Source organism: Calliphora vicina, chromosome 4, assembly GCF_958450345.1.
Source record: "Calliphora vicina chromosome 4, idCalVici1.1, whole genome shotgun sequence".
Lineage (NCBI taxonomy): Eukaryota > Metazoa > Arthropoda > Insecta > Diptera > Calliphoridae > Calliphora > Calliphora vicina.
This window is the reverse complement of record NC_088783.1, coordinates 78,426,058-78,453,590: the sequence shown is the minus strand read 5'-3', so window position 1 is coordinate 78,453,590 and position 27,533 is coordinate 78,426,058. Positions and strand designations below refer to the sequence as shown.

Genomic DNA, 27,533 nt, shown 5'->3' with positions numbered 1-27,533 from the left:
ACAGTTGGATTTTTGGATTAATACATAGTAGATAGATGTGGTTTTTCAATTTCAAATTTCAATTCAATTATTTTTTTTTGACAAATGAAGTACTCATACAATAAATAAAACGAAAAAAAATAACCATAAAAACACACTCAGAAATTAATAAACAAAGAAATTAAATTTGAATAAAATAAAATATAACGTTTATTAATAAAAAAAATCAAAAAAAAGTAACAACAAAAATAAATAACAATTCACCTATTAATAATACAATTTTTTAATTAACCAAAAACCCCTTTAAGGCAATTAAAATTAAAATTGAAAAATAATAATTAGTATTATTAAAATTAAACAAATAACGAAAATCACATAGAAATTTAAATAAACCAAAAAAAAAGTATCTACTATAAATAATGTATTAAAAGCAACCACAAAAAAACCAATAATTTGCTTAAAAACTGGAAATTCAACACGAAAATTTCCACATGTGAAAATATTTAGTTATTTATTTGAAAATTAACGAACAGCAACAAACAAAAAAAACCGAAAATTATTTAATAATTATTTTGTACAAAACAAAAAAATTAAATTGAAAACCAAACTCCCATCATACATAAAATATCAATAGAGTTTAGCAACAACAACTTTGTTGTTATTTATTGTAAAGAATTAACAACAAACACTTATTATTTACAATTATTTTGATTTAATAAAAAAACTAAATAAATTTGAAATACAATAAAAAAAAAGTACAAAAATAAAAACTCTATTGTATCTAAGCCCGTATTAGAAGATAAATTCTTATGTGTGTGCGTGAATGTTGTTGGCTTTAGTCGTTTTGTATTATATTTTTTCCTGTCATAAAAAAACCACAACTGCAAATTTAAGGTAATAAAATGTACAAAAAATAAATTCAAATTTTCAAATACATTTTAGTTGTAAGAAGGGTGGGCCAAAAGTACCTAAACTTTTATATAATTATCTACATACAAAAAATACAATTTATTTTGTAAATGATATTTTATAGACAATATTTTTTTATAATTTTGTGTTGAGTTATAAACATTTTTTAGCAACAACCTGTCAATGACTTAAACCAAAGTCAGCCCCTAATTATTTATTATTTTTACTGTTAAAACTCGTTATGCAAAATATTGGGGTGAATGGAAATTGATCAACGATAACGAAACGGCCTTGAATTTTGGCAATACTTACAATGTTTACAAGGGAAAATGTTTATATCTTATACACATCAAAGAGACTATTTGCTGGTTTTCTGTTTACAAATTTCCAATAAAAATTATGGAAATAGAAGTTCAATCAAGTTGGCCAATTTGATCCCAAGTGTTAATATAAAGATAGTTTTAATCACAGATGCAACGCACGTGGCGCCCTTAGAACAAGTGAGGTTGCAAAAATCGAAAATTTTGTGTGCCCTATTATTATTACAATCGGTTCAGAAGATATAGCCCTTCAAAGTTGACTGATTTTCAGTGTTCAAAAAAACAGACAATTTTTAGGTAATTTGGCCCGTTTTCAGATACAGTATCTCCAAAATTAGTTAACGGATCTTCATTCTTTTTGATTCTATTTATTAAAAAAAAATAAAAACAAGTATGAGAGCTATATTATATATATAGATCTCTTTTTTTATCCAAATTGTTTTTTATATTTTTTTTTAAAAATTAAAAAAGTTTTTTTCCATTTTTTTTTTTAATTAAAAAAAAATTTGGAAAAAGACTTTATGAAAAAAAATGTTTGATGAAAAAAAAAAATTTGGTTAAAAAATATTTTTCCCGATTTTGGCCCATATTCTTACATACATGATTCATACATCAATATATCGGGAATTCGTCCGGCTCTGTTGCTATTTAAAATCGAAAAAATCGTTCCATAAATGGCTGAGGTATAAGGAAAAAACCGGGATAACCTCGATTTTTGGCCTATTTTTGATCTTTATCTGGATTACTAAGTCATTAATATAGACAATATGGATATTCAATGATAGATATTTAAAAGTCCATTGCAACGATGTATATAAGGCTATAGTAAGTTGGACCTACAATGGTTCAAAATCGATAAATTTTTTAATCCAAATTTTTTTTTCACCAAACAAATTTTTTTGTCATTTTTATTGAAAAAGAAATTTTAAAAAATTTAAAAAACCTTTTTAAAATAAATTAAATAACAATATAAAAAAAAATTTAATTTTGATTACCTTAAAATATTTTAAAGTATAATTTGATGAAATGTATATAAGATTCGGAACAGAAAATTGCTTATTGGGATTATATGTCCCAGGATAAAAGGACGATTTCAGGAATATGCAGAACATAATATTTTTTTACATCTTTTAGAATATGCAAAAATGTCTACCATATATATTTTGGTTATCAAAATAAAACTCCGTCCCAAAAAATCGTTGGCGAATATCAAACAAGAATTAAACTCCTTTCAGCTAATTTATAATTTATGAAGATAAGGTTGCATTTAAATGTTTTTGGTATCTATATTAGTTTAGAAGATATAAAGTTACTGAATTTACGCGTTTTCCCCAAAACACTTCTTAGTGGAATTACATAGTCCGGGAGGAACCCTTAGACATCAAAAACAAATTGTCATTAAGACCTAATTATATATTGATAACAATTTCGTCTATAAATTAGTAAAAAATATGCAATGTTGAATTATAAATACTTAGCATGTATTGTTTAAAAAAAATTAGTTGGAGAACCTTAAAAAATTTTGGGGAACCAGGAAAAAACTTGGCCTTAAGTCGATAAGCCGCCGCCAAAAAAAATTAGACAGCTTGCATCTTTGAGCTGATGTCGGATTTTGTAGATTTAAGATTCATTTGAAAGATAATTTATACTCAAAAAATGCACTCATGAATCATGATACACAATGCTATTTTCAGATGCACAATTGTTGTACATACTCTATTTGTAAGAAAACATACAAGAAACAATTTTTTTAAACAAATATTTTTTTTTGTATTGAGAAATTTGTTGGTGTTAAATGTAAGAAAATATCGTTAGCTTAGTACGCAAACGTAACAAGTACACTTTTGATTGAAATTAAGATTTTAATGCAGAAAGATAGTAAAACTTAAGATACATATTTTGTAATAAAAAAATTTCGTTATTTTGTTTGATTTTTCAGTGATACGCAAAAGTGCTAACTCCACAAACAAAAAATAATAATAAGAAAACATGCTAAGTCCAGCTAAAAACATTGAATATGCTATTTAAATATACTTTTTCAATACTATTTCCTATAATACTTTGAAGATTAACAAATTTTCATGTAATCACTATAGTGTGGTTACACAATTCACTGTAAAATAAAAAAAAAATATTTTAAATTTTGAAGAAATAATAATAAAAAACTAATTTATTTAAGATTTTGAGTTATTTTCCTTTACAGCAATGAAATAAGACAGTTTTTTGTTATGTATTTAAATAATATAAAATAATAATACCAATTTGTAAACTAATAAAACAGAAATTAAAATTTATTATAAGAAAATTTGCTAAGTCCAGCCAAAAAACACAAAATCATAAAAATCATAAAGCTAAAGTTATTTCAATTATTTTATTTTTTCAGCTGATACTTAAAGCCAACAGATCATAGGAGATAACTACGTTTACAGATCTAAAGAATATTGAAAGCAAAAAGAGATAGAACGTTGTTTGTCTCTCCTTTAAAATTCCAAAAATGGGACTTGGCACGTTTGCGTACTAAGCCAACGATATTAAAAATAGTAGCACTTCTCGTTGCATAAAAAAGTGATTGGTTGTTTAGTGTGAAAAATTATAAATACCACTTTTAAAAATTAACACCATGGAAAAATGAAGTTGGAATTTTGAAAATGCTAAAAAACAAACATTTTTTAAACGTAAAGTATTTTTTGCGATTTCTTTTTCTAGAGATTTAAAGCACATGATCGAGGGAATTATAAGTAAACCTAATTTTTAGACTAAATTTGGACTTTGACAAAAAGCACTATTTCTACAACAGTTCTAAATAGGTGAGTTTGCCTCGCAAAGCATCTGTAGAATTTGTTCCGACTGAGGCAATTTCAAACAAAAATCATTGGTCTGAACAAGGGTTCCTAAACGGCAAAAATTTCCTGAGAATTCCCGGGAATATTCTTTTAGACATTTTGGGAAATTTTGGTACTGTAACTTTAAGTTTCCTTCTTATAGCTACAGTACTATTTCCGTACAGATAAAACAGATTTGTTTGTGATTTGTTGCCAATCGAATGATTGTATTAGATTTATAGCTTTTTTCTACACTAGCAACAGAAAGTCTGTTGACGCAGAAGAATTGCGATTAGAGTTATAAAATATTCGACATACACAAAAACTGAGGTTCGGATTATTCGAAAAAGCGTAATTTTTAAAAACCGATTTTCGGGTTAATCTTTCAAAACCCGGTTCGAATGACCGGTTTTTAGTCTTTTTGACAATTTATTATTTTTTATTATTGTAAAACTAATAAAATGAATTTTTTAATGCTTAGTTTAAAACCGTCTCTTTTAAAAACCGGTTTAAAAAAACGGAAAATTGGGGAAAAACGTTTTCTCCAAAATATTAAAAAAATCCTGGGATTGAAAAGACGTTTTTATATCTCCTGGGAGTGGAAAAGTCCGGGAAATTAGGAACCCTAGTCTGAACGCCAAACTAGAACGAGTACTGACTAAGAACATACGTTCCAGAACTAGTTGCGAAATTTATGTGGGTTTTTTAATGCTAGAACAAATTTTGTATCTTTAATTTAAACTGTTTATTTCACTTTTGAATTACACTGTACAACACATGATTTTGGGACTCAATTCTAACAATTGCACGTGAAAGTAGCCCCAAAAATAAGAACTTATGCATCATTAGTTTTGTCAATTTGGCTGCCGTAATAATTTAATGGCCATACGAATTTTTTCCTCAAGGTGGATTTTAATCACTTTTTCTATATTTTAGCACGGTTATATCTCGTATACCGTACGGAATATCTCTTTTGTGGCTGAAGAAAAGTTGTAGATATTGAATATTAGAAGAAAAGTACGGACCTAATTTCATGGTTTTCGGTCCATAATTGGATTTGTAATCCAGTTATTGAGCAAAAAAGGTGAAAAATTGGTAAAAAATTTAAAAACAATGGGCATTTTTGCGAATTTTAAGGCACTGGATGCTACTTTTTCGGGTAGGTATGTTCCGTACTTTTCTTCTACTATTCAATATCTACAACTTTTCTTCAGCCACAAAAGAGATATTCCGTACGGTATACGAGATATAACCGTGCTAAAATATAGAAAAAGTAATAAAAATCCACCTTGAGGAAAAAAATTCGTATGGCCATTAAATTATTATGGCAGCCAACTTGACAAAACTAATGATACAGAAGTTCTTATTTTTGGGGCTACTTTCACGTGCAATTGTCAGAATTAAGTCCCAAAGCAATGGACTGAAAAATGTTGTATTGTGTTATTAAACCAAAGTTAATAAATAATAATAAATTAAACTAATTCACTGGATTTAAGCTCATAATAGTTAATATAATTACTATTTGTATAAATATTAATTGTGAAAAACCTAACTTTGGCAAATGAAGAATATATGTTAGTTAATGAATTTTGTTGTTGCATTGAACAAAACGGAGTGTCTTGCCTCTATGTATAATTCTCTAAGTATTGTTTTACGATAGAAATTATTATTAATAACTTTAGGGCAAAAACCTTGAAAATAATACAGAATTAAAAATTACAACATTAAAAGAATCGTTTAAAGTCATTAGATTAAATCAGATTAGAATTGTTAATTTTTAAAAACTTTACTTCAAAAACAAAATTTTTGCTTCAAAAACCAGTTAAGAAATGCAAAGTTCCAAAAAATATTGTTGATGTCTACAATACATTTAATTAAACATCTTCCAATTATACTCTTAGAATACTAATTACCTTTAAAAATTCCTTAATGTACCTTCAGACGATAAGATTTTTGGTACGACTTTACGAGAGAAAATAAAACTGTCAAAGACTGCCTGATGTGTTTATTGTTTTATGTTTTATGATAACTCGAGCCTCTAAACAAGTGAAGACAAAAATAATCTGCTGTGCTAGCGACACCACCTTATAATAAATACTTCTTGGTCAATTGGTTACATTACATATTACATTTAGAACGATCCCATTCGTACTCTTCTACACACAAATTTGACAGATCATATCACTTGTGATTTCTATGAAAAACGTCATAGTTTAACTTGACTGTTATATTACTTCTATCTAGATATTTGTGTAACTCGTAACTGATGTAACAGGTTAGTATTATATAGGACAATACCCTCTCTTATTTTTACAAAATTAAATATATTTACTTGTGTAACATATATTCATTGTTTATTCTTTACACGCGCTCCATATCTATACAAAGATTAATAACATGCAATACGATTCAAAATTATTAGCACGAGTATATATTAAATATTGACGAAAAACGTGTACTTCCCACTAAATATTGATTTTTAAAAAAATGTTGTTAATTGATTATTCGGTTGATATCATTATTATTTATTGTACAAATCCGAACACAATCTTTTGCAGAATATTAATCCGTCATACCTTAAAAAAGATAAACTTTCCATGGGCGCAAATGTAGGTCAGGTTCCAGTATCCCCAGTTAGATATGCAAATTGATAAACCTCTTTAAGTAAGACCCTAGGAAACCAGCTAGGCTATTCAAACTTCTGCCCTCACACCAAAGGGGCGTAGGTCAATATTATATCACCAGTAGTTCATTCTCGGGTTTAGACTCCCAGTCCTAGTTGCGCCTAGTCGGGCATAAAATGCCTTAATGGGCTTTCTCATAGCACTAGACCTGTGACGATTCTAGTTGTGGGTCTTGTATAGAATAATTCCAAGGTTTTAACCCTTTCTCACTCATTGATCGAGCTATTCAAGATCGTCTTAGTAAGTCCGAGATATTTGCATTGAGTTAATGACAGAATTATAGTCTTTGTCAGTCTGATTTTTAGTCGTCTTTCCATGACCCATTTGAAATTTAGATCATGAGACTGCTGCATCAGTGTCCATATCGTTCAGTGCATATGTACGGAAATCATAATTCGTTAAGTAAACTATCTATAACCTTGGTTTACATTAGGGTGATAATAGCTTGATCGTTCATACGGTTCTCGAAGTTCCACACAGCTAATACTTAATCAGTACGGAGGTCAGCATCTTATAACATGACTTTTGTCAACTTATATTTGTAAATTGTATTAATAATTTAAGTAATTTAACAACTAATAGTGATAAAGCTAGAAATGTTATTAAAATAAACCCAAATTAGGTTAACACAAAAAAACCGTTGGCGAAATAATAGAATTTAGCCATAAACATTTCGAATCGGTACTGAAACTAGCCCCATTATATTAAACCTCAATACATTTGTTTTAAAATATCTAAGGACGTTGCTTTGCACTAAAAATATAATTGATTTCAAAGAAATTTTATAACACATTAGTTAATATATGCATTTGTAATATATGTAAATACAAAACCGTTAGGAAAGGAAAATCCCACACGAATTTTACAATTTAATTTATATTTAAACAATTCGTGAGAAAATTATTTAATTAGTTCTGAAAAGCAATTTATTTACAGTAAATAATTAGAGATAAAAGACAATTAATCAATTAGAATCAAAAGCTTCTATAATAAAGATTATTGCCTAGCAAACAAAAATAATAATACAAATAAAATTATTTAACATTTGAAAAGATTCTTATCTGTTAAACAAAACGTCACACTTTTAATAGCAGTTTTTGTGTATAACATTTCTTAAGATTTTGAATGTTTTTGTGATTTGTGTTTCGTACAATGTTCAAAGCCGTAATAAAACAATTAAATGTTTAATTGCTGCGATGGCTCATCTTCATATAGTATGTATGCGTTATTATTTCAATCTTAATTATTAAATTGTTATCATTTTTATTCCCATTATTATAAATATGGGGAGTATATTGGGTTTATCATTCCGTTTGTAACATATAGACTATATATTGGTCGTACAACCAAAAATTATATATATTCTGGGTTCTTATAAAATTCTAAAACGATTTAGCTTTGACCGTTCGTCCGTATTACACAAATCATGTGTATTTATGCAAAAATCATACTACTGGATTCCATAATTGGCCATAGCTCCCACATAAGATCCACTTCCGAGAATAACTCTAACAACCATAAAACAACAATATTATATGACGATCCTTACTTAATATGTCATAGCTCCCACTTAATAGGTCAAAGCCCATTTTTTTACTAAATACACATCGGGTATATAAGCTTCGATATAGTCGAATAAAACACTTTATTATTGTACATCTAATTAAGTTTGCGTGTTTTAATTGCAATAATAAATAAATAATTGCGAATTCGTTGCACAAATAACTCCAATACTGTTTTATTGACACATGCTTTACATTTTAAATACTATTGTTTATCTAAATATTTGTGTTTTATTTAATTACTGTTTAATGACATTTTCTATAATTATATTCATTTGTTTTATTATTGGAGATTTGATAAGAACATTTTTTTTCTCGTTTTCGTTAATTTGCGGCAAAAAAAAATACTACTGAATTGTTGTTGGTTTCTTTTTTGTTGAAGTAAAAACAAAAATATAATTAATTGTCTAACACTTATTAACATTTAGGTTTAATTTGAATCACTTAAGTTGTATGGAAAAGTTTTAAACGTAATGAAATTAGTTTTTGTATTCAGTTTGGAGTAAATGTGTTGAATTTTAAAAACAAATGCTTTGGAAATTTGATGTTAGGCGTTGAATAGAGGCGAAATTGATAGTTGAGTTTTTATTTAATAAAATAAATATTTAAAGTCAAAGGTTTTTAGAATAAACATATATCTCCGTCATGAGTCCTATGAAATTTGGAATTATTACATTTTATTATTATAGTGGAGTTAATCATTTGATTCTTATATAATTATGGGGGATTTCATGTCAAGTGAACCAACTTTTGATAGTAATTCAGACACACATTTTTAACAATATCGGTGGAGAATTCTCTGAGTTAGAGGGGGTCAAAATTTTACATTTTGTCCAAGCAGGTGTTTTTTGTCATCCATGTAACTTATTATCTATTTTCTTAGCAAAATGTGCCCCAAATTTGACATTTTTTTCCGATATTAAAAACTTTTTGACTTTTTTTTTTTAAAAAAATGTGACCTTTTTTTCTTGAAGACCTATTTGACGCTTAGTGGGATGCGAGTTGGATATCCATCAATATAAATGTTTTGTAAGTCAAGATATACAATTTTTGATTTATTTCAATTTATTTATTTATTTTTTTTGCTCAAAAGAAAGCTTAGGTACATTCCTTTAAGAAGTTTATGTTTTGTAACTCAAGACATAAAATTCTTAACTTTTTTTTGTAAAATCTAACTTTTTTCCACAATTCACTGTTTTTTTAATTTTTATAAAATTTTGATGGTAATTTTTTTTAAAACTTCTGAATATAAAGTATCTTTATTATTTTGGCTATAAAGTAACTATGTGGCCATTTACAGTGCTGTAAAGTAAAATGTTTTTTCTTGTCATTTTAATATTATAAAAATGTGATTTTTTTACTTTTGAATTGAAGTATCCTGTGTTTTTTTAAGTTTTTTTTTTTTGCAAATTAGCACATGTTTTCATTAAATGGTTAGCAGTTAACAATTCTATGTATGTAGTTATTAAGGAGTTTTTGCGTGTTCTTTTTATATAAAAGTGAAGTGAAGTGAAGTTTCAAAGGCCAGAACAAATTAAATGGAGCTATTAGAGGTTAAGTGTAAATTACATCTAATACTATAAAGTATCAGGAGTAAGTACTATAAATTTCAGCTGCAATTATCTGCCATTCCAATAACCAGAATGATTTCAGTGCCTTCATATTTTACAATTTTTTTGTATATGTTTTTGTATATTTTTGGTCAATTACAAAAATTATGTAAGTTTGAGAGTTATTTACGTCTATGCTGAATTGGCCAAACCATGTATTTGTATGTCGAAATATTTTCAATGGATTATTTATGTTATTTTTAATTATAAACCTAATTTAAGCCATGTACAAAAATGACATACTTTTTTCGATACTTTTATAACGTCAATGTTTATTTGGCGTTATATTATAATATAATGTCAATGTTTATATTATAATATTTTTTGCGATGGATCTAGTGAGTTTTTCTTAAATGTACACCAAATTTAAAATTTTACATGAATAATCTAACTTTTCCGATAATTTCAAAACGTCCATGATTGTTTGGCCAAACCCTGTATATGTATTCCGAAATTTGTACGACCATTTTTTTCAGTCACTTATTCATACATTTATATGAATAACCTAATTTTTTCGATGCTTTTATAACGTCCATGATTGTTTGGACAAACCCTGTATATGTGATCCGAAATTTGAATGACCAATTTTTTTTCGATTACATATTTTATTCTTTATTATACCCTACACCACCATAGTGGGGAGGGTATTATGCGTTTGTGCAGATGTTTGTAACGCCCAAAAATATTAGTCTAACACCCACCTTAAAGTATACCGATCGACTTAGAATCACTTTCTGAGTCGATTAAGCGATGTCCGTCCGTCCGTCTGGTTGGCTGGCTGGCTGTCCATGTAAACCTTGTGCGCAGAGTACAGGTCGCAATTTTGAAGATATTTCGATGAAATTTGATACATATTATTTTTTGGGCTCAAGGACCAAGCCTGTTGAAACTGGCTGAAATCGGTCCATTATTTCACCTAGCCCCCATACAAATGTCCTCCCGAAATTGGACTTTATCGGTCATAAATGTTTAATTTATATATGTATCTCCACAAATTCCGCTCCAAATAAGTTCTATATACACAAAATTCATGTCACCAAATTTTGTTACGATCGGTCCATAATTAGTCATAGCTCCCATATAGACCCGCTTCCGAAAATCACTTTAACGTGCATAAATCGCTTAAAAATGTTGGTAAACACACAAAATTCAACATAGTTAACTTTAATATACACATAAATCACACGACCTAATTTCATGGTGATCCGTCCATAATTGGTCATAGCCTCCTTATAAGGCCTAATTCCGAAAATCACTCAAAAATATAAATTATTTAAATTTTAAAAGAAAAAGGTTTTTGCTCTTTTACTTAGTGTAGGGTATTATATGGTCGAGCTTGACCGACCACACTTTCTTACTTGTTTTTGGACTAAATTTCAGCCACTTACATGCAATTTGTTTGATACTTTTAGAACGTCCATGCTTTTTTGGCAAACCCTGTATTTGAAAATCGAAATATTTATCGATCGATCGGTTATGTTAATCTTAATACAAATACAAAATTTCAAAAATTTTTATGAAGAAATAAAGAAGTTATGTATTTTTAGCCGGAATTGGGACCTTTTTATACCCTTCGCCATGAGTGTGTAATAAGTTTGTCATTCTGTTTGTAATTTCTACATTTTTCATTTGCGACCCCACAAAGTATATATATTCTGGATCGCTATAGATAGCGAAGCCGATATAGCCATGTCCGTCAATATATCGGAAATTCTTCCGGCTCGGTTGCTATTTAAAATCGACAAAATCCATAAATGGCTGAGATATAAGGAAAAAATCTGGATAATCTCGATTTTTGGCCTATTTTTGATCTATATCTGGATTACTATGTCATTAATATAGACAACATGGATATCCAATGATAGATATTTTAAAGTCCATTGCAACTATGTATATATGGACCTACAATGGGTCAAAATCGATACATTTTTTAATCCGAATGTTTTTTTCACCAAAAAAATTTTTTGTTTCAATAAATTTAAAAATTAAAATAAAAAAAATTGTAAAAAACTTTTTTAAAATAAATTAAAAATATTAAATTTTTTTTGTTAAAAAGAAAGCTTAGGTCTATTACTTTAAGAGATTTTTGGTCGCTTGGTCAAGACATAAAATGTTTGAATTTTTTTTTCAAAATCGGACTTTTTTTTCCAAAATGGGCCTTAAAGGAAAGCTCAGGTGTTTTCCTTTAAGAGATTTTTGGTCGCTTGATGTAAATGTTTTGGAACTCAATACATAAAATGTTTGACTTTTTTTTTCCAAAATGGGCCCTTTTTTAATTTTTTGCTCAATAGAAAGCTTAGGTCTATTCCTTTAACAGCTTTTTAGTCTAGTAGTGGGATGCGAGTGGAATATACATATATCAAAATAAAAGTTTTAACTCGAAAAATGTATGTCTTGAAATACGAAACATTTATTTTCAAAATATATCTTTGGTGCAAATTTCATGCCGATCGGAAGACATTGATTTTAAAAGTTGGTTCATTTGACATGAAATCCCCCCATATGTATATAAAAACTATTAACAGTTTTCAAAAATATTTAAACAAACAATTTTAAAACGTATATTTAGGCTTAATTTATTTTAATGTTAAATAAACATATAACTGAACAAATAGAAAGAAAAACTATTACAATAAAAACATATTTAACTAAGTATTATTTACACTATAAAATAAAGTAAATAATACATTACATATTAATTTATTTATTTTATAAACTGTACTGCAATTTTTTTTAAATAAATATTAAACAATAATTTAAAAGGTTTTAAATTGTCTATACTATAATAAATTAGTAATTATTTCTAAAAAACTGTAAATGTTTATGGCTACTAAAAACTTTTGAATTACAAATCAGTGGAATATTTCTTTAAACTTTTCTAGTAATATTCCAAAAGAATTTTTTCATATCTATTTGTTTTCTTATTATAAAAGATATAAATTTGCTATATAAATTTTACTTAAATAATCAACACTGTGAAAACAACTTACAATTTAACACGTAACTTATTTATAATCAGTGTAATTTTTATAGACATTTTACAAAAAAAAAATTATGTGATTCTATTTTGGTTTTTTTGCTTTAGAAAAATTCTTGCATTTTACAACTATAATAAATAGAACATATGATAATTATTATTATATTTTTTAAAAAAAACCTCACGTAGCTATTAAACAATTAAATGCTTTAATTAATTTGTTATTAATTATAGTGTTTTTTTTTAAATTGTTGACAACTAAATAGATTAAATAGATTTATTTTTAGTGGGTTGCAATCGCTGATTTCAAACGAAATATATATAATTGACATTTTGAAATAATAAACTCAGACAAAAAATAATGAATTTGTAATTAATTTAAAAATAGTTCCGCAAAACTAGTTCGATTAAATGATGCACTACAAAGCATCATGATACTCTATTATACAAGAAGTCCTTTCGTAGACACATTATTAATTGTATGATTTAATTTTGAGCATTATTTTAATCCCGCTCTAAACTCTAAAGTGACCAAGTATACTAATTAGACAGTATCTCTCAGTATTATCAAGACTTCAATTTACATATTATAGGATTATTTGATATTTATGTATTTTTTGTAATGTAAAGAGAACAGGCAATTGTCTATTTCAATTTACCTAATACGTGCGCTACTAGAGAATAAGTTAGCTTCTAAGAGCAGACCATTATACTGCCCCTTTTTTTCTTGCAATCGCTTAACTTGAATATTCTAATATACCTGAATTGGCTTCTTCTTGGTTCTAATCAAGAGACAAGTTTTGTGACTTTTTCTTGGGGTCTACAAAAAGCATGATCATGCAGTAATTTGCTGCTCTCTAAGACTTCCTCATTCGTGCAAAAACGATTAAAGTTAAAATTGAACTACATACAGATCTAAGATTAAAACTTAAATTTTACTAAAACCTATGATTAAAGCTAAAATTGGACTATATAAAGACCTACGATCTACGATTAAAGGGAAAATCGGACCACCTACAATTAAGGGTAAAATTGTACTAAATACAGATAAACTATGACCATATAAAGACCTACGATAAAAGCTAAAATTGGGTTACATAAACCCATACGATTGAAGCTTATATTGGACAACATAAAGACTAACGATAAAAAGTAAAATTGGACTACATATCGCACTGGTTGCTCTAAATAGAGTCAACTCAAAATTTAAAATGTTTTTTTTTTTATACATTACAATGAAATTTGAAAACGGATACAACTGTATTTTTTGGCGAAAGAGTAGAGAAAACGATAGCAGATTTTTATAGTAAGTAGACATGACCACTGTATATCCATTTCTTGCAAAAAAGTGAAAATTGAAAAATTTTCAGTTGGAGCTCTTTAGAGGAACCAGTGCGATATAGATCTACGATAAAAGCTAAAATTGGACCACATAAAGACATACGAATAAAGCTAAATTTTGATTACATAAAGACCTACGATTAGTGCTTAAATTGGGCTACATAAACCCATACGATTAAAGCTAATATTGGACAATAAATACTTAAAATTCCACAGGGCAACAAAATCGATTTCTGCCGTTTTCGATTTTTCATGAACTTTTTAAAACAAAAATTTTGCTATTTTCACGTAAAAAACATATTTATACCCTACACCACCATAGTGGGGAGAGTATAATGTGTTTGTGCAGATGGTTGTAATTTTTGTGCAGATGTTTGTCCATTATTTCACCTAGCCCCCATACAAATGTCCTCCTGAAATTGGACTTTATCGGTCATAAATGTTTAATTTATAAATGTGTCTCCACAAATTCCGCTCCAAATAAGTTTTATATATACAAAATTCATGTCATTAAATTTTGTTATGATCGGTCCATAATTAGTCACAACTCCCATATATGTCCGCTTCCGAAAATCACTTTAACGTGCATAAATCGCTTAAAAATATTGGTATACACACAAAATTCAACATAGTTAACTTTCATATAGACATAAATCACACGACATAATTTCATGGTGATCGGTCCATAATTGGTCATAGCCCCCATATAAGGCCCACTTCCGAAAATCACTCAAAAATATAAATTATTGAAATTTTAAAAGAAAAATGGTTTTGCTCTTTTACTTAGTGTAGGGTATTATTTGGTCGGGCTTGACCGATCATACTTTCTTACTTGTTTTTGCTTCAATTTGTTATTATAGCTCCGAAAGTACTGACCCGAAAATGTTTTCAAAATTCTATCAATCGAAAGAAAAACATTAATTACTCAATTTTATGTAATTCAAACAAAGAACTAAAATTTTGTAAAAATGAGCGAATTCACTTAATTGTAAATAAATTCGAAAAGATTCAATCGATTTTTATGATCGATATCGCATTTTGTTCCTATTACATGTGGCTTTGCAATAAATTAATAAATCTAAACAATTTTTACCGTATTCGATTTTTCATGATTTTTTTAAAACAAAAAAAATTTTATAATTTCACATAAAAAATATATTTTTTGCTTCAATTTGTTATTATAACTCCAAAACTACTGAGCCGATGAAAAAGCAATATATATGTGAAAATTGGTACATAGTATGGGTTAAATGCTTTCAAAATTCTATCAATCGAAAGAAGAACACTAACTACTCAATTTTATGCAAATCAAACCAAAAACTAAAATTTTGTAAAAATGAGCGAATTCACTTAATTGTGAATAAATTCGAAAAGATTTAATCGATTTTTATGTTCGATATCTCGATTTGTTGCTATTATATGGGGCTTTATGACAATGTAATAAAACTTAATATTTTCTGCCGTTTTCGATTTTTCATGAATTTTTTAAAACAAAAAGTTTTGCTATTTTCACGTAAAATATATATTTTTTGTTTCAATTTGTTATTATAACTCCGAAAGTACTGACCCTTTTGAAACGCAATACATATATATGTGAAAATTTGTACATAGTATGGGGAAAATGTTTTCAACATTCAATCAGTCGAAAGAAGGACATTAACTACTCAATTTTATGTATATCAAACAAAAAAGTTAAATTTTGTGAAAATGAGCGAATTCACTTAATTGTGAATAAATTCGAAAAGATTTAATCGATTTTTATGTTCGATATCTCATTTTATTGCTATTATATTCGGCTTTCTGATAAAGTAATAAACTTGAATAATATCTGCCGTTTTAGATTTTTCACGATTTTTTTAAAACAAAAAAAAATTCTATTTTCACGTAAAAAATATATGTTTTACTTCAATTTGTTATTAACTCCGAAACTACTGAACCGATTAAAATGCAATATATAAACAGATTGAAGGTTATGTAAATTTGAACTATTCTGAGTTTATTTCAATAATAGCCTTTTTGAGTTATCATAAATTATGTGGAGAAACTTCTAAAACAATTCTCAATTTTAGAAGAAACAAATTTTAAAAAAATCTATCCACAGAATTAAAAAATTTTACCATTTTTGTACATAGATAATCATGATGCATCAAATCTATATAGTGGTTAGTGATGCTTTTTTTGCTGTTGACCTGTGCTCTAGTTTAGTGACCGAATTTTACACTTGTGGCTACAAAATTTTAGAAGGGGTAACAAAAATTTGATTGCTTTAACCAAAATTCCTCTTTATTAACTGACTTTCTGTTTATAGAACCGAAAAATTCTATGTGTGCAACCGAATCATTCGATTGGCAATAAAAATTAGGTAAAAGAGGTAAAATTATTAGTTCTGAGACTTTAGTTGTTTCAACTGCATGATTTCGGTTAGGATTCTGCAATGTTCAGATTAAGTCCAATATGTAACGCAACTTCAACTGGATGTGTCCATTATATATATGGGAATAGTAAGCATTGATCATGTTGCTCCATCCCGATCTCTGTTGTTCCGAAACATTGCTTTGCAGTGTGTATTCGGTTTCTACAATTAATGATGAGTGTCTTCCTAGTACAATATTCATGCAGTAACCTGCAACCGCTGTGTTCATTGCATCCCTATGAATATCGTTAAAATCAGCTACTTACGTCTTGTGATTCAGCGGGTAATGTCATCAGAACTACCGGGTACATTAATTTAAATAAAAAATTATTTAGAAAAAATTTAAAATTAATGATTTTTAAGCATATACAAACACTTATATTCATACCCAGTACAACGTCGTCATCATCATCTTCCAACAGCATCATTATAATGAATATTTGTATGTGTATAAACTTCCGTTATAGTTAATTTAGATAAATAATTTTTTTCATTTAAATACACTAACTACAATACAAACAAATATACAACAAAAAAACAATCATTTAAAACTAAATGTATGTATGTGGAACTATAGAGGGATGTGTGTATGAGTACTTAATTATTTCTTTTATATATAGTTTATTCTACACTTTTTTTATTGTTCAACTACTTAATTTTTTAAATGCAGTTCAACTTGATTTGTGCAAAAATTTAAATGGTTTTTTTGTTTTTTTTTTGTAGTTTGATGATACAATGTCAAGTTTATGAACAATTATTTTGATTTACAAATACAGCGACAATTAAAATTATACAGGCGGAAAGACAGACATATTGAAATGTTAAATCTCCTACAACAACTAGTAGTTGTTGTTGCTGTTTTATTCATCTCCTACTGTAGCCAGCCATAAATAAATGTACAATTTTATTATGATGTAAATTAAAAGCATGAGTCTAGGCGCCAACAAAAAATACAAAAAAAAACAAAACAAAACAATACTTGTACAAAAACCCATCTCAATTTATACATTTTCATATGAACGAATACATAGTCTCAATTAAATAAATCTTTCTTTTAATGGTTTTTGGCATTTTAATTAACGAAAGTGTAAAAATTTAAGCGAAAACTAATTGAAAGTACTAAAATCTGATTAATGTTGATGTAATTCATTAAACTATGAGTAGTTTGTGGAAGTGTTGCGTTGTAATTTAAACAATAGTTGTGGTAATTTGTTAATTAAGGGATTAAAAACTATATCTGGTTAGATATGGTAGTATGGATTGTCGCATAGTGGGGCAATTAAAACAAAAAGTGAAAATAAAACTGTAATTTCTAAACGTATATTCCAAATTTATGTTCTCAATCAGATTTGAAGGAATCTACTAGAAAAGATGTAGAAAGAAGTGTTCGAACAAATGAATTAACAAGACAGGGCAACAAAATGGAAAAAAAATTGTAGAGGCTTTTTAAACCACTACACAATTTTGGTACAAATATGGTCCAAGTTCTAAATTCTATAAGAGGCTTTTTTTTAAAAATTTTAAGTAAAATTGTGAATTTTTGTAGAAACGGTTAGTCCGATATTATTAAAATAAACTTAGAAAAATTTAAACTTATATAGCCTTTAATCCGTTTATATATTGCGTTTTAATCGGCTCACTTGTTTCGGACATATAATAACAAATTTAAGCAAAAAATATATTTTTTATGTGAAAATAGCAAATTTGTTTGGTTAAAAAAATTATGAAAAATCGAAAATGCCAGAAATTGTTTAGGTTTATTGCTTTATCGCAAAACCACATATAATGGCACCAAAATGAGATATCGATCATAAAAATCGAATGAGCCTTTTCGAATTTACTCACAATTAAGTGAATTCGCTCATTTTCACAAAAATTTTGTTTTTTGTTTGAATCACATAAAATTGATTAGTTACTGTTCTTCTTTCGATTGATTGAATTTTAAAAACATTTTCCCCATACTATGTACAAATGTTTGCATATATATTAGGTTTTAATCGGCTCAGTAGTTTCGGAGTTATAATAACAAATTGAAGCAAAAAATATATTTTTTACGTGAAAATAGCTATTTTCTGTTTTAAAAAAAAATCATGAAAAATTGAAAACGGCAGAAATGGTTCAAATTTGTTACTTTATTGGAAAGCAACATATAATAGGAACAAAATGAGATATCGATCATAAAAATCGAATGAGCCTTTTCGAATTTACTCACAATTAAGTGAATTCGCTCATTTTCACAAAAATTTTGTTTCCTGTTTGAATCACATAAAATTGAGTAGTTAATGTTCTTCTTTCGATTGATTGAATTTTGAAAACATTTTCCCCATGCTATGTACAAATTTTCACATATGTATTGCGTTTCAATCGGCTCAGTAGTTTCGGAGTTATAATAACAAATTGAAGCAAAAAATATATTTTTTACGTGAAAATAGCTATTTTCTGTTTTAAAAAAAATCATAAAAAATTGAAAACGGCAGAAATTGTTCAAATTTGTTACTTTATTGGAAAGCAACATATAATAGGAACAAAATGAGATATCGATCATAAAAATCGATTCAATATTTTCGAATTTATTCAAAATTAAGTGAATTCGCTCATTTTCACAAAATTTTAGTTTTTTGTTAGATTTACATAAAATTGAGTAGTTAATGTTCTTCTTTCGATTGATTGAATTTTGAAAACATTTTCCCAATATTATTTACAAATGTTCACATATATATTGCGTTTCAATCGGTTCAGTACTTTCGGAGTTATAATAATAAATTGAAACAAAAAATATATTTTTTACGTGGTAATAGCATTTTTTTTTGTTTTAAAAAAATCATGAAAAATCTAAAACGGCAGAAATTGTTTAGTTTTAATACTTTGACGTAAAGACACATGTAATAGCAACAAAATGAGATATCAATTATGAAAATCGATGGACTATTTTCGAATTTATTCACAATATAGTGAATTCGCTCATTTTCACAAAATTTTATGTTACTTTTATAAACGGATTAAAGGTTATGTAAATTTAAATTTTTCTATGTTTATTTTTATAATCTCGGACTAACCGTTTTTCAGTTATCATTAATTATGTGGAGAAACGTTTAAAAAAATTCATAATTTTACTTACAATTTTTTTTAAAAAAAACCTCTCCATAGAATCTAAAATTTGGAGCATATTTGTACTTGCGTCATGGCTACCTATGATGCATCACATCTCTATAATGGTTATTCAAGTGTTTTTTGCTGTTGACCTGTGCAATCAATCAATTATTGTTATATTCATGTTGAGCCTAGATTGAAAAAATGGTTCTAGCGATAATCTAACGTAGACATCAATGATCCTTTCCATTAGTCTATAGTTCTTAGACTTTTTTGACAATACAGTCCGAACAAGGATCTTGGATTTTACCCTGCCTTTCTGAATGGACTAGTAGACATTTTTTCGCTTAAAACAATTCGACTAGAATCTACATTAAATATCAGATCAAAAGCATGTGACATGTGATCAGAAATGATCAGAACACAATTAGTTGAAGCATTCCAAATCAACTCATTTAAGTCATGAATGGTAATTGTGGGTTTTTTACAACCATAAGCTGATGAAGTTATCAGTGTTAATAGAGCAGTATTTTTTTAACAAACAAAATTTCCACCCTTTAATATGAAGTTCAGACCAAGTATTTTTAATTATTTTCTTATCTACGTTTTAGAGCAATTTCCCATTGTTAATTTTAAAGTGTAAAGTATATTTTATCATATGTTATGAAGGTTATAATTTATCCAATTCAATTATTCTAATCTTAATGGTTTCTATTCGACTTTTATTTGGGTCAAAATTTTACAAACAAGCTTGACAACAAGCTTGACATGATTTTTATACAGAATGCCAGAATTGAAATAAAAAAAACTTCTTGACACTTTATAGTGAGAGTAGTGACCTTAATAGTCTGGCTTGTTAAAAAATCTATGCAAGTCATTTTCAACAATTTAAATTTTAAATTATTTCCCGATAAATTACCAACAAATTCCCCATCATTTCCATATGGTTCTCATAATTTTTTTTGTAATATGTTGCACAATCAAAGTTGAGATAAAAAAAACAAATAATTAATGAATGAATGTATTCCCCGAGAATGAATAAATATGAAATACTTTTCACACATATTTTGAACACAAAAAACAATTAGATTTTTTTGTTTTTAATATACTCCCACTTGTAAATTGTTGCTGCTGTTGTCGTTAAGTCAATTTTAATTTAATTTTTTTGTTTTTCCCAAAAAATCTATTAAGAAAAAAAATACTCGTTCATATAAACTTGTGCGGGAAACTGAATAGAAGTTGAAAAAACAATAAACTGAGGGAAATTAAAAAAAAACAAATAAAATTAATTTTATGACGTCACTGTAGCAAACAACATGCTTCAATGATTTATAAGCAAATAAATAATTTGCCACAAATACCTTTTTTTCCGCCATCAAATTTAGTTTAAGTTATTGGATTTTTGTAATAAATAAGAACGAAATACTATTCAAATTATTACTACTATTTCTATAATTTATCTACAAATATAGTTTTAAACTTCGGTTTACGTTAATCATGTGAACATTTGTTTAAAATAGTTTAGTTTTTTTTTATTTAATTTAAAACTAATACAAAAAAATGTTCTAATTTAAGTGAGAAAAAGTTGTTGAAGTATGCAGCAATTATTTAATTCAATATTAATTTTGTTTAATTAAATCTTGACTTGCATTTTCTGTGGGAGCATTATTATGGGAAACAGTGAAAAGAAATTCGAAAAATAATTATTTAATTATTTAATACTAGAAAAGTCCATTATACAGTGAAAACAATTAAGAATAAATAGTCGGGTTTAACTGACCATTTGATACCCTACACCGACCACAAAAAATTGCTATATGTTTCCTATAAACTTCCGGTTCATATATAAGAAAATTTTAAATGTAACCACTTCAGCTATGAACGAGTTTCAAAGGTCTTACTATCAAATGAGGGGTGTAGAAATGAAGGCTGTAATGTCCACTTTTATAGTCTCTGTAGTAATATATTGGGCGTATAACACAGTGCAACAAGAAAAAAATCACCATATACGGACACCAGTGCGTGATAAAAGACCAAAAAAAAGACCCGTATCTCCCAGTTTTGCCCAATGTCATGCACTTTTTTATGGACCCCCAAAGATTTGGGGCCTCGGTGTCATTTTGGCAAAAAAGTGATCAGTTTCTCAGGCTCATATCTTGCAAACAGTTAGGAATTTTGATTTACTCTCTGAGGCAAAGCCCTTGTCATAAAGAACAAAAATGTTTCCCCTGGTCAGGTAGCAAGCCGTTCAAAATTCAAACAACTTTATAGAACATATGAAATTCCTAGGAGTGATTCTAAACACCGTTTAAGTAGATCAATATAAGTTAGGAAGAAAAAACTAAAGGAATTGGGACGTAAACTATTAAATTATTATAAACTAAAGCATACTTTTGTATATCTATTTTTTTAAAAGTTTATTGCGATTTTGATCTTGAAGATGAAGTTTTTTTGATGTTATATATTCACAATTTTCTTTATGGCAAGGGCTACAACTTTGCCTCAGAGAGTAAATCAAAATTCCGAACTGTTTGCAAGATATGAGCCTGAGAAAATTATCACTTTTTGATTGAGGGCCCATAAAAAAGTGCATGAATTTGGACAAAACTGGGAGATAAGCGACTTTTATCACGTAGTGGTGTCCGTATATGGTTATATTTCAAAAAATTATACATTTTAATAATTTATATGTCATTTTAAAGGGTGTCAATTTAATCTCACTTAGTTATTGAACATTATAGCTTAAACAACAAAGTTTGTTTTGCTTGAAAAATTTCGAATTTTGTACCAACAAAGCGTCATATACGGGAAGTTTTGCTTTAATTCTTTAATTTGAAAGAAAAAAAGTACCGCTGAAGTACACAGATTGATCACAGAAGCTTATGGTGAATGTGTTCCATCGGTTTTAACGTGCGAGAGATGTTTTGTGCGGTTCAGAAGTTCAGACACGGAACACAATGATATCACAGGTCAGCCAAAAATGTTTGAAGAACAAGAATTGCAGGCATTGCTCCATGAAGATTGTTGTAGAACTCAACAAGAGCTTGAAAAATAATTATCAGCTTCTCAATCAACAATTTCAAAACGTTTGCGAGCAGCAGCATTCATCCAAAAGCTGGAGAGACCTTGAAAGACGATTTTGCATTAAGGAATTTAACCTATTCTTTAATCAAAGCCACGTCTTTGGGTATTAACTCTTCATCCGCTGCTTCTATCTTCCATCATCCTCCTGGGATTTTATTAAATCTGTTATTTCCGGATTTGGATGTATATTATTATTACACCCTTCACCTTCTTGAGAAGGGTATATATAAATTTGTCATTCCGTTTGTAATTTCCACAATATAATTAAGCCATGTCCGTCTGTCTGTCTGTTGAAATCAATTTTCTGAAGACCCCAGATATCTTCGGGATCCAAATCATTAATAATTTTGTCACACATGCTTTCGAGAAGTTTCCTATTTAAAATCAGCAAAATCGGTCCACAAATGGCTGAGATATTAGGAAAAAAACAGGACAACCTCGATTTTTTACTTATTTTTGAACTATATCTGGATTACTAAGTCATTAATATAGACAATATGGATATCTAATGATAGATATTTCAAAGACTTATGGACCTACTTAAGTTGGACCTACAATGGGTCAAAATGGAAATAAAAATTTTTAACCCAAATTTTTTTTTCACCAAAAATTTTTTTAAATTTAAAAAAAAAAAATTTTAGATAACAATTCAAAAATGTTTTTCCTAAAAATATTTAAAATTTGTATTTTGAAGTATAATTTGGTAAAGGCACAGCCGAACCGATTCTTCAGTGGTTCTTGACCCGTTTGACTTTATTTCATGTGCTAATCTCTTCTTGCCTTGTGGTAATTTTTTTTCTCCTGACATAAGCTTCCGTATTGTTTCATCATTTACCTCATCTACATCTAACGTGCCCAGTTCATGCTTGTTCAATTAACTCTGCTTCTTCCAATATTTTGAAGATTTCCTCATCGGTTTTTTCTTGAAAATCATTTTTTTTGAAATTCCGTTTTTGCCTTGCTTCTTTATGTAGCTCTTTCTCTCTTTCTTCTCAATCCTTTTGTTTAGCTTCCTAAACTCGACTCTTTCCATAATTTTTCAGCTTATTCTTTGTAATCTTTAACACCCTCGATATAAGGTTTTTCGAATTTGTTTCTGATAAAAGAAAATTCTGCTAAAAGGATTACAATAATCCGAAGTGTAAGATATCGTATGTGAAGCCCGGCCAAACAACCGAATCGAAAACAAAGCCAAATATCCATGGTGCTAAGGTAATTCTGTGCATTTGGTGGGAGCGAAAGGGTCCTATCTATTATGAGATGCTGAAATCTCACCAGACCATCACAGGGAACCTGTACCGATCGCAACTGATTCGTTTAAAGCGAGCATTGGCCCAAAAACGCCCAGAATATGAGGCCAGACATGAAACCGTAATGTTTCATCATGACAATGCTCGACCACATGTTGCAATACATGTTAAAAACTATTTAGAATGCGATACGCTTCATCTTGGAACAGAGTATCCGATTTTGGCTTGAATCGTTCTTGGCCTCAAAATATGAGCAGTTGTTTTGGCTCGGAATTCATATGTTGCCAGAAAGATGGGAAAAGTTCATAGCTAAAAATGGCCTGTACTTTCAATAAATTTATATTGTACAAATGTTTTAAAATAAAAGCTAACAGTTTTTAAAGATCCAGCATTTTTAAGTCATACACTCAATAATAAAAAAGTACACTATTAATATTTTGTGTGGGTCCATCCTTAGTATCAATGACTGCTTTTGTCGACGGGATATTAAGATCATTTCCGTGATCGCGGGTGTAATTTCTGTCCAACATCTAATAATTGCAAATTAAAAAAATTCCAAATATGCTCAATTGGGGGATTGTGGAGGCGTAGTCAATATTGAACTGTATGAAATGTCTTTATTATCCTTATTTTATTATCCTGCTGGAAAATTCAGTCATTTCCAAGACTCAAGCTATCTACGGATGCTTCAAATTATCTTCCAGTATACTCTTATATATATGGCGGTCTATATTTCCGTCAATGAAAACTAAACGACCCACTTCCGATGACGCCATTGCCCCCAAACCATAACGCTCCCACCACCATGTTTTACAGTAGTTGCAATATTTTTGGGATCTAATGCTTTATTTTCTTTTCTCTAAACTTTAGAGCAACCATCACTACCGAAAATATATATATTATTAGTAAAGAGGACTCGTTTCCAAAAGTCATTTCAGTTTCGCAATTGAGTTTTTGCGAATTCTAACCGTAATTTACTGTTTGTTTTCTGAAATCCGAGGTTTCTTTCGTGGCACGCTTTTCTTCCGTGTTCATGAAGGGCTCTTTGAATTGTTTTCGGATGGACTTTGGAGCAAAAAAAGTTCCTGCTTTCATAAGATAATTGTTTTCCAAGATGAAGAAATGTTTACCGTAGTATTTAGTAAATGTGTAGTTATGGTCACAGAGTATTTTAAAAATGGAATAACATTGCTTATCTTAATTGTATTTAGAATTATTCGTATAAAGGAAACGAGAGTTCATCTATTTAATTAAATCCAAATATTTTTCTTATTCTCCCAGTTATAGATAATGGGTGCCTCTACAGAACCCTGCCAAACTGTGGCAGTAACAAAAACAAAACTAGACGAAAAACCTCCACTAACATGGCGGGAAAAACTGGAAAAAATCAGAAGAAATATAACTGTAGAGCCAGTTGTGGCGGCGTATATTATGCCGAGTGTGCTCTCAAATTTGGCAACGCAAAATTTAAATTTGGAAAAAGCCTGCCGTGTAAATATGGACTATGGTGATGTGATCTGTGATGCATTGACAAGAAGAGAGACAGCGAATTATACGATGTGAGTAAAATCGATTTAAATTGTATTAGAATTATTGTTTATCTAAAATTCCATTTAATTGTCATGCAGGGAAGAAGAAACCATTCAAAAAATGGTAGCTCACATGGTGGCCTGGAAAACTGTGATACAATCTCTGTTCCCCTGCTTGCTGATATTGTTTTGGGGTTCGTGGAGTGATAGACATCATCGGAGAAAACCGTGCATTATGATACCCATAGTGGGCGAATTCTTAGGCACTGTAGGTCTGATGTTGTGTGTATATTTCAAAGATACTCCCATGGAGGTGGCTGGTCTAACAGAAGCCATATTTCCCTCGCTAAGTGGTGGTTGGTTTGTAATGCTAATGGGGGTCTTCAGTTATATAGCAGACATTACCACCGAAGAGGAGAGAACACTGAGAATTGGCATCTTGAATGTCTGCTTTTCGGTGGGCGTGCCCATAGGTACAGCTCTCAGTGGGGTGTTGCTGAAGTAAGTAAATCTTATAATTTTCCTTATTTATAGACAATACTTAAGTTTTTATATATTTTTTTTAGAAAAATTGGTTTTTATGGCGTTTTCTCCATATCGGCCAGTTTGTATGTTTTCTCCCTGGTGTATGGTTTCTTCTTTTTACCCGAACCCCGTCCTCGTTGCGTACAACCTGAAACAAAAGAGAAACCTAAAAGCTTACTAGCCGACTTTTTCGATAAGGAGCATGTAGTGGAAACATTCCGCGTGGCTTTCAAAAAGGGTGAAAACAAAAGAAGAGAACGTGTTATTTTACTCATGATTGTGGTGATGGTGGTCATAGGACCCATTTATGGTGAATATTTTAATTATGATTTCCTCAAAAAAGGAAATAATTTAATGTTTCTTTAACTCCTTTTCAAACAGGTGAAATGAATGTCATGTATTTGTTTACTCGTTATCGTTTCAATTGGAATGAGGTGGATTTCAGTGTCTTTAACACATTTGCTGTGGTAACGGGATTAGTAGGTAAGTTGTTCTGGAACTTCAAAATAAATAACTTTAAAATAATGTCTCCTTTATAATTCCCTTTAAAGGTGTCCTGTTTTGTGTGGGCATTTTATCGCACAAACTCAAAATTGACGATGCTCTTATTGGTGTTCTATCCAGTACTTCAAAGATTCTCTCGGGCTTTGTTTATGCCTTTGCCACATTGCCCTGGCATATGTATGTGGGCGCTATAGTGGAGATTTTTAATGGTACCTCATTTATAGCCATGCGTTCTATGGCCACCAAACTGGTGTCCAAAGATGAATTGGGCAAAGTAAACTCATTGTTTGGAGTGGCCGAAGCTTTAATGCCAGTGGTGTATGCTCCCATGTATAGTACGCTATATGCTGCCACTATAAAAGTATTTCCAGGAGCATTTTATATTCTAGGAGGCGGTATAACTGTATTGGCTGTGTTAATATTTTTGTAAGTTTGATAAAAGAAAGTAAAACAAAGTATTTATAATAATGTCTATACTTCCCTTCCAGCTGGATGTACAATTTCCAATGTCAACTGAATCGCAAACTAAAACAAACCGATCAAGAGTCCCCTAAAGATACCAATGGCAACATCAGTACCATCGACGCCATTGCCTTGGCCTCCGAGGCAAGGGGCCATTTAAATGGCATCGTTACGAACGCTTTGCACGAACACATTTGCGATCACAATTGCCAGGCAGACAATTGTGTGCGGGCGAGCAGCAATGGTCTGGACAATAAAGCCTTTATGCCCGATGTGATCGATAATGGGGATGTAAAGTCAGAACACAATACGCATTTGTAATTTTAGGTTGTTTTTTTTTATTTTAATTTTTCTATGAGAAAAATTCATAGAAATTGAAAAATTAAAGTGATACAAGTATTGTTTTTTTATGTTTAATTTTGTTAATATAATGTTAAAGTTAAATAAATAATAAAAATAGATTTTAAATGAA

General features: G+C 29.0%; 1 protein-coding gene across 1 annotated transcript; it reads left to right on the top strand.

Moving 5' to 3' along the window:
• Nucleotides 1–726: 726 nt before the first annotated feature.
• On the top strand, nucleotides 727–27,533 carry LOC135956629 (probable peptidoglycan muropeptide transporter SLC46). The gene is made up of 7 exons (XM_065507173.1): nucleotides 727–873; nucleotides 25,323–25,600; nucleotides 25,670–26,071; nucleotides 26,137–26,405; nucleotides 26,477–26,578; nucleotides 26,647–27,025; nucleotides 27,088–27,533. The coding sequence occupies exons 2-7, from the start codon at nucleotides 25,332–25,334 to the stop codon at nucleotides 27,380–27,382; spliced, it is 1,716 nt and encodes a 571-aa protein (XP_065363245.1). The 5' UTR covers nucleotides 727–873; nucleotides 25,323–25,331; the 3' UTR covers nucleotides 27,383–27,533.